Source organism: Struthio camelus, chromosome 17, assembly GCF_040807025.1.
Source record: "Struthio camelus isolate bStrCam1 chromosome 17, bStrCam1.hap1, whole genome shotgun sequence".
Classification (NCBI taxonomy): Eukaryota; Metazoa; Chordata; class Aves; order Struthioniformes; family Struthionidae; genus Struthio; species Struthio camelus.
In genome coordinates, this window is record NC_090958.1 from 5,211,420 (window position 1) to 5,226,706 (window position 15,287).

Consider the following 15,287-nt stretch of genomic DNA (forward strand, 5'->3'; position numbering starts at 1 on the left):
AAGCGGCCGTCGCCCCACAGGTCTTCTGAGCCTCCCAGTGAGCCCACAGCCCTGCAGGGAGCCGGATGGGCTCAGGGCCTCTGTCACCACCAGCACCGGTGTGACCTGGCCATGGACCTGCCTCACCAGCTGCCTGCCCAGCTCCCGGCTCGCAGGCACTCGCGCCCGTGGGGCGCTTCTGGCCCCAGGCTGCCCTGGGGTGGCCTCCTGCTCCGCTGTTAGTTTTGGGGTCCCTCCGGCTATGAAGAGGACCCTGCCCCGGGAATGCAGGAGGGTCTCTTGCTGGCAGGTCCTGCAGCCCCCTTGGGCCAGGTTTCTGCATCCCCCCACGCTTAGAGAGACAACGGCAACGTGGTGACGTTCGGGGTCAGTCGCTTTTACTGGCTGCCTTTGGGAAACTCGCGGGGTGGTTCAGCAGCCACAGCTGCCCGCACGGGGGTCTCTACGCACAGCCACTCGTCTATTAGAGAGATACATAAATAGGCACGCTACGGACACAGGTACAGCTGGCCGGGGTTAGCGCGAGGGGCTGGAGTTACGGGGTGCTGGAGAGGAACAAGTGACACCCCCACCCGTCCCCGAAATAAAGATCATGACAACAAGCCGTACATCCCCGAGTCACCTCCGATGTGAAGGATGGAGAGGAGAGAAGAGGAGAAGGAGAAAAGAAAGAGGGAAGTTGAGAAAAGAAAACAGAAGTTGAGAAAGAAGCGAAGAGAGATCTTGAGAAAAGAAGTTGAGAAGAGAAAGAAGAGAGGTTGAGAAGAGAAAGGAGAAGAGAAGAGGAAGAGAGCAGGTTGCTCTCCCTACCCTGCTCCTGGGGCTGCCAGTGCCCCCCCACCACTTGGTGACGCTCCCGGTGGGGACCAGGTTGCATGTGGGCCCCCATCGCCCCAGGGACCTTTATGCGTGGCTGGGGACCCACGGGGTGGTGGTCCTTCATGTGGCCCACACGTCCCCGCTCCACAGCCGGGACCCACCACATGGGTGCGTGCCCGGCGCCCCAACCGTGCCGAGCGACCACCGCAAATACCAACTGTGGTCTTTAAACGGAGGCGCCCGAACTCCCGCCACCGCCACGGCCACCTGCCACTCCGGCGGTCGGCGTCTCTGACCTTCATCCTCCCCCATGGGGACGCTCTCCCCGGATGGCACCGCTGCAGTGTCCCCAGCACCCCTCGCTCCGTGGGGACACGGGGCTCCGGGGGCAGCAACGGGAAGGGACGGGAGGCTCCGGGCCGCTCCCGCATCTCGCCTGGCGCCCCCCGAGCAAGGGGCCTCGCGGCTCAGGGCCAGGCGTCCCCGTCGGGCGCGGGGGGCTCGCGCGGGGCCCAGGCGGGCTCCAGGAAGGAGGCGAGGACGCTGTGCAACGCCCGCCAGGGCTTGTGGTCCGCGGGGCGGCCGTCGGCGGGGCAGAGGCCGTCGGCGGGGGGCCGCGCCGCCGCCTTGTAGCTGCGCGGCGTGGGGATGCGGGAGGGCTTCTTGTCGGGCTGCGTGTCCAGCCGCGGCTTGGCCCTGGGGCGCAGCGGCAGCCCGCGGCGCCAAGGCACGCGCTCGGCGGGGGTCGCCTGCCCCGGGGAGGCGTCCGCCGCGCCGTCCGCGGGACCCTCCTCCGTCTCCGTCAGCTCGTCCTCCGCGGGCTCGGGCAGCGCCGGCGGCGTCGAGTCCGTGTCGGAGCCGGGCCAGGCAGCGTCGAGGCCGTCCCGCGCGTCGCTCAGGCCCGGGCAACAGCTGCTCTCGTCCGAGGAGCTGGAGAGGGGCTGCCGGCGGCGGTCCCAAGCGGTGCCGTCGGGGGGCTCGGGGCCCGGCGGGGGGTGCGCGGCGCCGCAGCGGCGGCCCTCCCCGTCGGCGGCGAGACCGTGTTTGCTGAAGAAGCTGAGGGAGGACGAGGAGGAGCTGGAGGAGCAATAGGCCGAGTCGGCGGGCGCTGGGTCCGGGCCGGCGGGCGGCGGGCGCAGGGGCGGCGGGGGCTCGGCGGCGTCGCCGTCCAGCTCCAGCTGCTGCGTGTTGGCCAAAAACTCCTCCTCGAGGCGCCGGAAAAGCAGCTGCTCCTGGCCGGGCTCGAGGCAGAGCGGGGCCCGCAGGCGCCGCGCCAGCTCCTCCAGCTCCTGCTGCAGCGGGTCGGGCCGGGCCGGGCCGGGGCGGCGCGGCGGCGGCGGCCCCCCGCGCTCGGCCGGCAGCGAGGCGCGGCGCGGGGCGGGCGCGGGGCTGCGGGCCGCCCCGGAGCGGCGGGCCGGGCTGCCGGCGCGGCTGCCGGCCGAGCCGCCGGCCCTGGCCCACGAGTGCTGCCCGTCGCGGCCGCGGCGGATGAGCAGCAGCGGTTCCCCGCCGGGCCGGCCCTGGCTGCGGGAGCGCGTCGCGGCCGCCCTGGCCGACGGCGAGCGGCCCCGCTCCTCCGGCTCGGCTCGGCGGGCGCCGGCGGGCCCCGGCGCGGCGGCGCGGTCGCGGGACTGGCTGCGGCTGGGCGGCTGCCGGCGCGGGGGCAGCGCGGCCCCCGGGCGGCCCGGCTCCCGCCGCCGCGGCGGCCCCGGCTCCCGCTGGCTCTGCGCCGACGAGGCCGACGAGTCGCTGTCGCCCGAGCAGCGCCGGGCTCGGCCGGGCGCCGGGTCGCGGGGCCTGCAGGAGGGGAGAGCCGGGGAGGGGGTCGGAGCCGCCCGACGGCGCACGGGCAGAGGGGAGCTGAGCTTGCGGCGCGTATTGCCGGGCTGGGGCAGCGCGGCACGACCCGGCCCCTGCACACCCCGCTGCCGGGCACCCCCCCCCCCGGGCCCCCCCCGCACACCCCGCTGCCGGGCACCCCCTCCCGGGCCCCCCCCGCACACCCCGCGCCCCCCGCACACCCCGCTGCCGGGCACCCCCCCCCCGGGCCCCCCCCGCGGCCCCCCCGCACACCCCGCTGCCGGGCACCCCCCGGGCCCCCCCCCGCACACCCCGCGCCCCCCGCACACCCCGCTGCCGGGCACCCCCCGGGCCCCCCCCGCACACCCCGCACACCCCGGGCCCCCTGCACACCCCACTCCCCCCCCGCACACCCCACTCCCCCTGCACACCCCACTCCCTGCGCACACCCCAATCCCTCTGCACACCCCACTCCCCCTGCACACCCCGCTCCCTGCGCACACCCCAATCCCTCTGCACCCCCCCACTCCCCCTGCACACCCCGCTCCCTGCGCACACCCCAATCCCTCTGCACCCCCCCACTCCCCCTGCACACCCCACTCCCTGCACACCCCACTCCCCCTGCACACCCCACTCCCCCTGCACACCCCAATCCCTCTGCACCCCCCACTCCCCCTGCACACCCCACTCCCTGCGCACACCCCAATCCCTCTGCACACCCCACTCCCCCTGCACACCCCACTCCCTGCGCACACCCCAATCCCTCTGCACACCCCACTCCCCCTGCACACCCCACTCCCTGCGCACACCCCAATCCCTCTGCACACCCCACTCCCCCTGCACACCCCACTCCCTGCGCACACCCCAATCCCTCTGCACACCCCACTCCCCCTGCACACCCCACTCCCTGCGCACACCCCAATCCCTCTGCACACCCCACTCCCCCTGCACACCCCGCTCCCCCTGCACACCCCAATCCCTCTGCACACCCTGCTCCCCCTGCACACCCCACTCCCCCTGCACACCCCAATCCCTCTGCACACCCTGCTCCCCCTGCACACCCTGCTCCCCCTGCACACCCCACTCCCTGCACACCCCGCTCCCCCTGCACACCCCACTCCCTGCGCACACCCCAATCCCTCTGCACCCCCCCCCACTCCCCCTGCACACCCCGCTCCCCCTGCACACCCCGGGCCCCCTGCACACCCCGGGCCCCCTGCACACCCCGCTCCCCCTGCATACCCCGGACCCCCTGCACACCCCGGGCCCCCTGCACACCCGCTCCCGCTCCCCGCTGTTCTCCCCGCGGCCGCCAGGGGGCGGCCAGCTCCGCCCCGCCCCCTCCTGTCACTCAGGGCAGGGCGTGGGGCGGGGCCAGAAGAGACCCCGCCCCTCCCGCCGGGGCAATGCGCGCGGTGCGCTTGCGCCGCAGGCACAGCGGGGAGCGGCGGGGGCGGCGCAGGCGCACTGCGGCCTCCGAGGGGGCGGGCAGGCGGGTCCCCCCAGTATCCCCCCGCCCCGTCCGGCTGTGGGCACCCCACACACCCCCTTCTCCCACTGAGCCACTTCCCAGCCACCAGCAAGGGGGACGGCACCGGGCTGGGAGACCCACACCCAGGGGGCAGACCCCCCCCCCCAATCCCAGCAGCACCCATGGGTGCAGAGCGCGGGGCGCCCCCCAGCCCTACCTGGGCGTCCCAGCCGGCCCTGCGGCGCTCCTGGCCGGGCTGGCGCCGGGCAGTGGTTTGGGGCCGCCTGCCTCCCCGGCCGCCTTGGGCAGGCGGGCGGCCCGCTCGGTCCTGGCGTGGGCCGCCGGCTCCGGGGGCCGCTCGGGGCGGCGCGGGGCGCTGGGGCTGGGCGCGCGGGGGGCCGGCGAGGCGTTGCTGGGAGGGGGCCCCTTCTGCGGGGGAAAGGCCGGGGCGCGCGGCTGGCCCAGGCGGTGGGCTGGAAGCAGAGAGAGCGCGGCGTCGGCGGGGGGGGCGGCCGGTGGGGACGCCCGAACGCCACCCCGCGCCGCGTCCCCGGCGCCGGGGGGACGGGGACGGACTCCCGTTCCCGCACCCCGACTCACAGAGCGAGGCGCAGCGGCACGGGTCGTGCTTGTCCAGGTAGTGCTCCAGCGTGTCCCAGCCGCCGCCGACGCGCACCATCACGTGGCTCCGCAGCACCTGCGGGGAGCAACGCGCCCGTCACGGCCCGGGTGTCCCCCTCCGAGCGGGGACCCCGGGCGAGAGCTCGGCTTCGGGCCCGGGCGGACGCCTCCGCCCCAGGGCTCAGCGCCTCCGGTGGGACCCTCGGCTACACATTGGCATCCACCACCGGGATGCTTAGGCATCCGGATCGGATGAGGCCGAGGTTCGGCGGCCCGAAGTAGCACGGCGATGGGGAGTCAGCTCTTCCCGAAGGAGCCGGTAAGGGGTGGGGAGAGCCGGGGGGGGGGGGAACGGACACGGCCAGCGGGTCGGGAGCAACCAGGCAAAAAAACGTCCGCAGAGATGGAGTTAGGGAGAGAAGATGCCACGCGGGGGCACAGAGCGAAAGCAGACGCCCTCCGGGGGGTGGATTATTGAGGGATCCCTCCGTCAGCCCTAGGGTTACAAGCTCAGTCCCCTGCATTTGATGCCACCCGTTGCCACGGCACGTCCCTCCCGGGCTTCCCGCCGGGAAGAGGGAAGCAGCCAGGTTCAGGCACGGAGGTGCCAACCCTCTCGTGCCCCGCTGCGGTCCCCGGCACGTCGCCCCTCTCCCAGCGGGACAGCCCGGCAGCCACGACCCGGGTGCAGGAGAGGGAAGAGCGCTCAGCACCCCCGTCCCCTCCCAGGGACGCCCGCGTGCCGAGGACGCTCACGCCGACCCTCGGCCCCGGCTCAGCCTGGGAGCAGGGGCCGGCCGGGGAGCCGGAGCCGCCGAACGGATGCGGGCGCCTGGGGGGGGCTCCTCGCGAGCAGCGGCTCCCTGAGTCGCGCAGGGCTGCAGGATCCCCGCGCACCGAGGAAACGGCAAGAGCTGCCTGCGACCGGCCGCCTGCCTGGACCCGGCGTCGGGTTCAGGAGCGAGATTTTCCTACTGCCGAAATGTTGCCAGCGCTGATCCCGGCCCCCCGCGACGAGCAGGGCAAGGAGGAGGGCGAAGGGTCCCGCTGCCGGGGCACGGGCAGTGGGGAGGGGGCACCGGGCGAGAAGGACAGGGTTGGCGGCGGTGGCTCTTACTCGAACAAAGATCAGCGCGTTGGAGTCTCCCACTTTGTATTTACCCTCTGAGACTTTGACCATGGGGAACTGGGACGGGCAGGTGCAGCAGCCCAGGATTTCTCGCACCTGCGAGGAGAGAGAAGAGAGAGGCCGGGATCAGCGGCGCCGCGGGGCCGAGATGCCAGCCAGCACCTGGCCCCAGGGGCCGCCGGCGCTGGGCAAGGGGCTGGGATGCGGGGGCTCAGCCACAGGGGCCGCAAGACCCCCTCCGGCGCCCGCGAAGCCGCCGTGGGAACGGGAGCCCCCGGGTTTCCCGCGCCCCCGTCCGCCCTCGCTCCCTGCCGCGGGCGCAGGAGCCAAACCCAGCGCCGCCAATAAAGCTCGCTTCGGATGAAAGGCTCCGATCGTGCCGGCTCAGCGCTTCGCTCCTGCACGGACATGTCACGAGGCGGCCCGGCTGGGCGCGGGGCGGAAAGCGGCCAAGGCGGCAGCGTGGGCCAGGATGGCGGACGGAGCCCCGGGGGCCCCCCGACGCGTTTGCAAGCTGTGGGGACCGACGGGGTGGCTCGGTGGAGTGAGGATTTTCCCCTCCAGCCCGGGGGCCGCTCGTGCCAAGGCTGGGGGGAGCCTCCTGCTCTGGGCTTGGCAGCGGCCGCCAGGCACTCGCTCACAAAGACGAGCCATGAACCCACAGCCGAGCGCAGCGGTCCCACGCGGCGACGCTCGGGGAGAGCCTTCCTCCCCGTGCTTCGTCAGGCCTCGCAATTAACTCGCGGCTAAGGCGAGCCGCAGCTCGAGCGGCTCTTCCCACCGCTCTGACTTCCTCGGCTCCTGGGCCCGGGAGAGCAGCCGGAGCAGCCCAGCCCTCCGGCACCGCCGCAGCTTTTTTAAGTGGCATTTATTTTTTCGCGCGTGCCGAAGCACGTTTTGGGCCGCGTTATCCATCCCCCTCTCCTCCAGGTGCCGGACCGCCAGCTCCGGTGTTGGAGAGCCCGGGGGACCCGCAGGCGTTTGGGGGCTGCCCCGACCTGCAGCCAGACCCTGGATGCCCCCAAATTTGGGGGGAGGAACCCAGGGGGTTCCCATTGCACCTGGCTCCCCCCTGAAGTGGCAGCAAGTTGTGCTGCAGGAAAGCGAAGCTGGTTTGCCTCAGGGCTGCATTTTTGGTTTGAAACCAGCTACTAAAAACAAAAAACAAACAAAAAAAAAGGGGAGGAGGAGGAGAAGGAAATATCAGCCATGTTTAAACACCCCCCCCGTTGGAGCTGCTCAACCCCCAAACCCTCCTTTCAGCTCCCAGAGACACCCCTGGGACAAGTTTTCACAGGGGTCCCCCACAGCCCCTTGGCAGCCAGCTGCCACCCTCGCAGGCTGAGAACAGCCACAGCTCGGTTCACCCGCCACTATCTCCGCCTTCTCGCAGCCAGGCCCCCTCCTGCGCCAAGACCCTGCGGCACAGCCAGTGCCCGGCACTTCCCGAAACGGGGCCCCAAAGCTGCCCCAGGGCTGTTGCAAGGGGCTGGAGGGAGCGAGGCCGCAGTGACGGGAGAGGAAATCCCGGAGCCGCAGCAGGGGATCTCCGCGGGGGAGACCTCCAGGGCTGAGCCCCCGGCCTTCCTCCTCCTCCTCTTCCTCCTCTCCTTTCCCCCCTCTCCTCTCAATCCCCCCCATCCACACCCCTGCTGCCGCCCTCCCCCCCGCCCAAGCCGCCTGCTATATTTGGGGCCGCTTCACCTCGCAGCACCCACGGAAAGGGAGGAGAAGGAAAAAATAAAAATAATAATTAAAAAAAAAAATGACTGCGGATGACGTCACGGATTACGCACGCTCCGTCTGCAGCGCCGAGGCCGGGGGGATCCCGGGACAGGGCCGCCCCCTGCCCCGTCCGTCACCCCGGGCGGGCGCGGCGCCGCCGCCCCGTTGCGCCTGCGGCGGGGGGCAATCCCTCCCTCCTGCCCCCCCGCCTTCCGCGCCCGCCGGGCCGGGCCGGGCCCCGACGGCGCTGCCGCCCCCGCCGGCGGCAGCCCGGCCAGGAGGCGCCCGAAGCCCCCGGGAGGAGCCGCGCCTCCTCGCCCGGCTGCCGGGGCTGCCCCGGGCTGGGGGTTTCCCTCCGGGCCGGGCGGCCGATCGCCTTCCCCTCCCCGGCACCGGGGCGACGTCTCCCCGGGCCGCTGCTGGCCCCCCGGGAGAGGGAGGCGCGGGCCGGAGGGGGGCGCCGGGGCAAGCGCCGCGGCGCCCATCGCCCCCTGCAGCGCTACGTCCCCCCGGGCTGCTGGCGCCGGCGCGGGGCCAAGGCGAGCCAGCGGGGCCCGACGGGCTCCCTCGGCGGCCACGAAGGGCGGCCGGCTCCTGCAGGCTCCTCCCCGGCTCCAGCCATGTCCATAAAAGCCCAAAGCGAGGCATTACGCCGCCACGAAAAATGCATCCGCGGGAGGCCAGGCCTCGGCGGAGCCGGCGGGTGGGCAGCGGAGCGGCCCCGGGGGCAGGTGAGGAGCCGCAGCTTTGCCCCGCTTTGGCCCAGCCCGCCCGGCTGCGGGACGGGTGCCCCCCGTCGGAGGCGGCGGTGGCGGGGGGGGACCCCGATGGGGTGTCCCTGTCCTGTCCCCACCCACCCCCCCCGGCCATGCCACCGCGGCCGGCGGCAGCCCTTCCCGCTGCCGGCCCGAGACTTAACGAGGAATCAGGGAAAGGGTTTAAATTAAAAAAAGGCTTTGAGATTAGGGAGTCAGGGGAGGGCAGAGCTCCCCCCCCCCCCAGGAGCGCTCTTATTCGATGCTGCCGTATTAATCCAGCTGCCTCGCGCACACGGCCAGCACACGGGACTGCGGCGGGGCCGGACCCCGCATCCCCCCCCCGCAGGCGTTAACCCCCCCCCCGACCCTCCGCGGCGCCGCTGCAGAGCGGGAATAACCCCCGGCACCAGCTCGCCGCGTGCTGGCCCGCCTGGAAACCCCCCTTTCTGCCCGCCCGGTGGCCCAAATCGCAGCAGGGGCTGCGCCCCCGACACCTGGAGCAGGGCCAGCCGGGAGGGAGCTAAAAATACAGGCGGCGGTTTGCCCCGCGGGCTGCAGCCCGGCCTGCCGGCTCGGGACGGGCAGCCGGCAAGCACCGCATCGGGCCCTGAGCGCCGCTCTCCACCTGCTCCCGAAGCTCGCCGAGGACTCCCGTAGCTGGAGCCGGGCCCCTTCGCCCGGCGGGAGAGCCCAGCGCCGGGCGGGCGGGCGGGCGGGCGTCCCGCTGCCGGGGGGTCGGGGCAGGGCTGGGGGAAGGACGCCCCACGCCGGGGAGCGTCGGCTCGGTGCTCCCAGGGAAACGGGCCGCGGAGGGCGGCGGGAGAGCGTGCCGGAGCCCAGCGGAGCCTGAGTAAGCAATCTGCGCCCGGCCGCGCTGCTGACTCCATCTGCCTCATCGCCAAAGGCTTTCCTGGAAAAACACCTCCGCCCTTCCCACAGCCCGATTCCCACGAGCCTCTGCACCCCAGAGGTGCCTGAGGATGCTCACAAAACTGATTTCTACCTGGCGGGTTAAACCCCAAGTGAGAAAGCCGTCGGGTTCCCACTCGCCCAACACGCCCAGGTGCTGAGGCCACTATCCCCCACAGCATCCCCCAGACCAACAAAGGGCCGGCAGCTCCGGATGGGCCAGACCCATCCGGCCACGGAGCAATTCGGCTCACAAACACACGGGGCACATTTCAGACGCAGCTCAAAATCACCATCATCACTCCTGGAGGCGAGGCGGGACAAGGAAGGAAAGTGGGCAGCAGTGGTGGCAACACCCATGTCCCACATCCCTCTGTGATTATGGCCTTCGCCTCCAAAATAACCCATCACACAACACAAGGCAGCTTCCTAAAGCACAGAGAGCCCTGTTGGGCGGACAGAGAGGCCCTCCCATGGGCCACAGAGAGCCCTGTTGGGCGGACAGAGAGGCCCTCTCATGGGCCAGAGAGCCCTCTTGGGCGGACAGAGAGGCCTTCTCTTGGGCACAGAGAGCCCTGTTGGGCGGACAGAGAGGCCCTCTCATGGGCCACAGAGAGCCCTGTTGGGCGGACAGAGAGGCCCTCTCATGGGCCAGAGAGCCCTGTTGGGCGGACAGAGAGGCCTTCTCTTGGGCACAGAGAGCCCTGTTGGGCGGACAGAGAGGCCCTCTCATGGGCCACAGAGAGCCCTGTTGGGCGGACAGAGAGGCCCTCTCATGGGCCAGAGAGCCCTCTTGGGCAGACAGAGAGGCCTTCTCTTGGGCACAGAGAGCCCTGTTGGGCGGACAGAGAGGCCCTCTCATGGGCCACAGAGAGCCCTGTTGGGCGGACAGAGAGGCCCTCTCATGGGCCACAGAGAGCCCTGTTGGGCGGACAGAGAGGCCCTCTCATGGGCCAGAGAGCCCTCTTGGGCGGACAGAGAGGCCTTCTCTTGGGCACAGAGAGCCCTGTTGGGCGGACAGAGAGGCCCTCTCATGGGCCACAGAGAGCCCTGTTGGGCGGACAGAGAGGCCCTCTCATGGGCCACAGAGAGCCCTGTTGGGCGGACAGAGAGGCCTTCTCTTGGGCACAGAGAGCCCTGTTGGGCAGGCAGAGAGGCCCTCTCATGGGCCACAGAGAGACCTGCTGGGCGGACAAAGAGGCCCTCTCATGGGCCACAGAGAGCCCTGTTGGGCTTAAAGCATGCTTAAGCCCACATGCTTAAAGCATAAACAGAAGAGTATCTCACCAGCTCATCCAGGTTCTTCAGGTCACACAAGGAGATGCGCTGTGCCCTACTGGGGTAGACTGGAGACTCAGGGTGCAGGTCACGGCTCTCCTGTTGCATGTCCAGAACCCCATAGGCAATTTGGTCCCTCATCTCCTCCTCGATCTCCTCCTCCATCTGGATCAGCATAGGGGCAAGCATCCCAAACTTAGAGCCCCTCCTGGCCACTTCCAGCAAGCACAGGACAAAGTTCTTCTCATTTTTCTTCAGCACCAAGTCATTGGTTTCAAACATCAGGACATCCTGGATGCCAAGGTCCTGCCGGCACCACTGGATGAAGTTGGAGACATTATCCCTGGCAATGAAGGATCCAGGTACCACGTTCTTGGCCTGGAAGATGACCTCGTTCTGGGGGACACGCATATGGGCCGCTGCCTCGGGGTGCTGCTGCTGGAACTCCAGGGCGATGCGGTTGACGTTGTTGGCATGTTGGCAGAGGTCGTAGCCCGTCTCCAGGGTCTCCATGAAGTTGTCGACCTGGATGTCCAGGTCATAGAGGGTGTTGAACCACTCGGCGAGGTCCTCCTTCATGGCGTAGAGGTACTCCTCGCTGGAGCGGAACGGGCGGATGCTCTTCGAGGCGGCAGACTGGATGTTGCTCTGGTCAGCCATGGTGAGCTGCCCTCTGTCATGCGCCTCGCTTGGGGGAGAAGGTCACGGACCCATTACAGATAGACAAGGACAGGCTGAACCCCCCACCACATCACCACCCAGCCTGCTCCCACCAGCCCTCCAAGGGGTCTTTGCCTGCAGGGGATCTGGTGCAAAGCAGAGTTTCTGCTGTGCTGGGTGACCCTGGGGCAGGCACTCCAGCCCCTCTGTGCCTCACTTTCCCCCACCTTATCAGTGGCCAGGAGATCCACCCCCACCCCTACAACCTTCTTCCAGACAGACCTGCCAGCTCTGACCCACCTCGGGTTAACGACTCACTTGTCACTCATCGTCCCCCTGGCAGCAGGGAGAAAGAGAGCCCACCCCGAAGTCACCCGACCTCTGTCACCCTGCGGGGTGTCACTTGGAGGAGTCGAGGCACCTGCCTGCACGGGGACGGGGAGACTCCTGGCCCCGTGCGCAGCCCTCGGCTCGCCGCGGCCCTAGACTCTGCCCCGCACAGGCGCCCGACGGGGCGGCCGGGCTACGAGCCCCGCACCCCCACAAGCCCCCGCGCGGCTGCCCGGGCTGGGGGCTGAGGCGGGCGCCGGGGGCTGGGGACAGGGCAGGGTGATGGGGGCTCTGCACCTGGGGGGGGTCACCAGCCACAGACCCTCCTGGCCGGGGGGTGCTGGCAGAAGCCAGGGAGCCCCTGTCCCCGCGGCGAGCCTGGCTGCTGGCCCCCAACCAGTCCTGCGCTGCTGGGACCCTCTGTCCGGGGGGGGCCTCGTCCAGGGGTGTCCCTGCACCCTGGGGGGCTCTGGCAAGGGGGTCCCCTCTATCCTGGGAGGGTGTCTGCCCTGGGGGGGGCTGCCACAGGGTTGGGGGGGGCTCTTGTGGTGGGGGCCTCTGCTGGGGGGGGTCTCTGTCTTGGGGGGTCTCTGTCTTAGGGGGTCTATGCCCGGGGGGGAGGTCTCCCTGTTGGGGGCGGCTATGCCTGGGGGGGGGGTTCTCTGTTGGGGGGGTTATGCCCGGGTGGGGGGTCTCCCTGCCAGGAGGGGTCTCTGTCCCGGGGGGGGGGAACTATGCCCCGGGGGGGGCTCTCTGCCAGAGGCTCCGTCCGTGGGGGGGGGTCTCTGTCCCGGGGGGGGGTCTCCGTCGGAGGGGGGGGCAGAGGAAGTTGTTTTGCTGCCTGGCGGAAGGGGGTGGGGGGAGGCGAGGGAGCGGGGTCAGCACCTGCGAGGCAGATGCCGCGTTGGGTGGGCGACACACAGAGCGACGGACGCGCGCAGGGACCCACGGACGCGCGCAGGGACCCACGGACGCGCAGCCCCCGCCCGCACTCACCGCTCCGCCGGGCCTCGGGCCGGGCCGGGCCGCCAGCGCCGCCGCGGCTCCCCGCGCCCCCGGGCCGCTACCGCCGGGGGGGCCCCGCTGCCGCCGCCGCCGCCGCCGCCGCCGCCGCCGCCGGGGCCCGCGCCCGCCCGGCCCCGCGCCCGCCGCCATCCGCCATCGGCGCCGCCCGGAGCCGCCGCCGCCGCCTCCCGGCCGGCCGCTCCCCGGCCGGGAAGTTGGAGGCGGCCCAAGAAGGGCCGGGAAAAGCCCGGCAGATGGGAGCAGCGGGGCGGGGGCACGGCCGGACACAGCTCACAGCCGCGCACCCGCACTCACAGCTCAGACCCACGCACACGCGCGCCGCGCACACGCACACGCACTCGCATGCACCCCAGGGCAGCGCTACGGTTAGGGCTCTGCAGAGCCTGTGCAGGGCTGCGGGGAGCTGGGGCACCCGCGTGGCCAGCTTGGGGCCAGACTGGGGTGACTGGGGCCGGACTGGGGCAAGCAGGACCGGACTGGGGCACCTGGGGCTGGACTGGGGCAAGCAGGACCGGACTGGGGCCGGACTGGGGTGACTGGGGCTGGCCTGGGGCAGTGTGCCCCGGCAGGCACAGCCACCCCCATCACCCCCTGGTCTCGGTCTCCCCGTGCCGCCCCATGCCGTGCCCTTGCCCCCGCCTGGCACCCCCAGACCCACTCAGCAGCACTTGGGTGGGGGCCTGGGGGGCGGGTGGCAGCCGTGGCGCCGTGCCAGGCACACAGAGGCTCCTGGCCCTGGGGTGCACGGGGACCGTGCCCCCACCCCAGCACCCTCCTCCGGGGCAAGCGGCTCCGGCAGGGGACTGGGCTGCAGGAGGATGCTCAGCACGGGAGCAGGATTCGGCCTCATTCCCAAGCTCCCAGGCCGCTGAGCTTGGGCGGAGAGGACGGGTGCAGCAGGTCCCTTCAAGAGGGGGAAACTGAGGCAGGACAAGCTGTTTGCTCGCGCCAGGGCCAACTGCACCCCGAAGGAGAGGGGGCTCCAGCTCCGCTCGGGGACTCCCAGCCCGCGGCCCGCCCCAGCCCCGGCTCTGCCCTGTCCCCGCAGCTCTGCTCCCCCAGGGAGGGAGAAGCGGCGAGGCCCCGGCCTGGCTTCTGCTCTCTCCTGGCCCTTTCCTGGAAACGCTCTCACCGCGAGCGGGAGCTCTTCAATTATTAACCTCCAGCGGAAGAGCCGCAGAGCGCCTGGTCCCCATGCTGGGTCATCGGCCCAAAAAGCACCTGCTTGGGAAGCCAGGCCGGCTGCGGGCCAGGGCAGGCGAGGACAGGCCCCGTTCGGGGTTGCGCCCCGGCACAGCCCTGGCTTCACCCTCCCATCAGGACACTGGCCTCATCACGGTGTGACACTGGCACCACGCAGCACACGCTGTTGTCCTCCATCAGGCAACACACGGTGGCAGGTTCCCACTGTCACCCAAATCATCAGCAACTTCCCCCCGGCAGCCCTGCTCGTCCCACCCACGCGAGGGTGGGCTGCGGCGACGGGGCAGGCTGCAAAGCGAAGACACGAAAGCAGCGAATAGTCCCTGGCACGACAGGGACAGAACTGGAGAACCAAGGTTGTCTCCCGAAACGCTGCCTTTACCCTCTTGCTTTGGGGCGACAGAGGAGCTGGGCACACGCCCAAGCTTGGCCCAGCTCCTTCCTCGCTCGCGTCGCGGGGGTCTCTCGGGCACGGCGGCGAAGCCCTGGCGGTTTCAGCAGCAGGGTCCCGAGTGAGCACGGCACGGCTCTGCAGCCTGACCGCCCCAGGTCCATGTACAAAATAGCAGTATTTCTCACCGAACCACCTCCCTGACTCCAGCCCCCACGAGAAACCTCCAACATCTGCAGTCCAACCCAAAACTCACATTCGTGGCTCTCCTAGGAACGAGGCTGTACCCTGCAGCATCGGTTTGAGGGCACCGAGTTTTCCATGCCTCCTTCCCGGCAATCCCCTCCTCGCCCCCAAAGCCAGACCGAGCTCCGGCTCAGAGATCGGCACCTCAATTTCCAGCCCCCCTCCCTTCTCCAAGCTCTAACCCAGCCAAGGGTGGCAGGTTGCCGTCCGCGTTTCACAAGCGGAGCACGACAGCTCAGGGAAGCCGAGAGCCCGTAGACTTTCCACCATGGCAACCTCTGCGCAGCCCTGGCTGCATTTTCCCCGTGAAACCTCCTCTCCTCTCCCCTGGGAACTGGGAAGCCTGCGGAGCGCAAGCGTCGCTCAGCAGAGCGCTGCATCCTGGCAACGGCTTGGTGCATAACCAACACCCTTATTTGAGCACTGCACTGTGCCTGGCAGAGACTCACACTTTGCACACACAGCACCAAACCCCAGGTCCTGCTGTTTGAGGCCCAGGGATGAGCCTGCTGGCAGCTCCCTGCTGTTTCCCTGCGATAACCCAGCCCCAGCCTTCAAGCACTGCCCACCTTCCCTTCAGAAGACGGTGACTGTTCAAGCTCAAGCTCCAGGGCCTGTTGGCTACATCTCACGAATATTACCCCAACGCTCGGATAGTAAGGTGACAGACACTGGAGATACCCAAGCCAAGGGCCCGACCAGCCCGCGGTGCGATTTACAGCCAGGATGCAATTCCAGTCCAACAGATCATCGAAACCCCACAGTCATTTTCACCCTCAACGCGCAGGACAGACGATACGGGCTGTTAGGTCACGGCGCCTCGCTTTGCTCCTCCGCAGCCTCCTCTGTTACGGCAGCTTACACATCCAGGCTCCCTGGCTGCGACAATCCCTGCAGGAGGCCAGCAGCGAGAGCCCGGCT

At 70.3% G+C, this 15,287-nt stretch overlaps 1 protein-coding gene across 1 annotated transcript; it reads right to left on the bottom strand.

The window, feature by feature from the left end:
* Positions 1–355: 355 nt before the first annotated feature.
* Positions 356–15,237, bottom strand: GAS2L1 (growth arrest specific 2 like 1). The gene is made up of 6 exons (XM_068911499.1): positions 14,377–15,237; positions 10,520–11,198; positions 5,829–5,936; positions 4,691–4,787; positions 4,308–4,563; positions 356–2,844 (listed from the first exon to the last, which is right to left on the bottom strand). The coding sequence occupies exons 1-6, from the start codon at positions 14,415–14,417 to the stop codon at positions 1,287–1,289; spliced, it is 2,739 nt and encodes a 912-aa protein (XP_068767600.1). The 5' UTR covers positions 14,418–15,237; the 3' UTR covers positions 356–1,286.
* Positions 15,238–15,287: the final 50 nt, after the last annotated feature.

What these genes read in the sequence shown, in the direction of transcription:
- GAS2L1 (XM_068911499.1), bottom strand. Translation starts at nt 14,417, where the DNA reads ATGCTGCAGGGTACAGCCTCGTTCCTAGGAGAGCCACGAAT. An exon ending in TTCCTAGGAGAGCCACGAAT is followed by an intron (nt 11,199 to 14,376) that starts GTGAGTTTTGGG and finishes TTCTCCCCCAAG; the next exon opens with CGAGGCGCATGACAGAGGGC. An exon ending in GGGCCGGCTGGGACGCCCAG is followed by an intron (nt 2,845 to 4,307) that starts GTAGGGCTGGGG and finishes GGTGCCCGGCAG; the next exon opens with CGGGGTGTGCGGGGGGCGCG.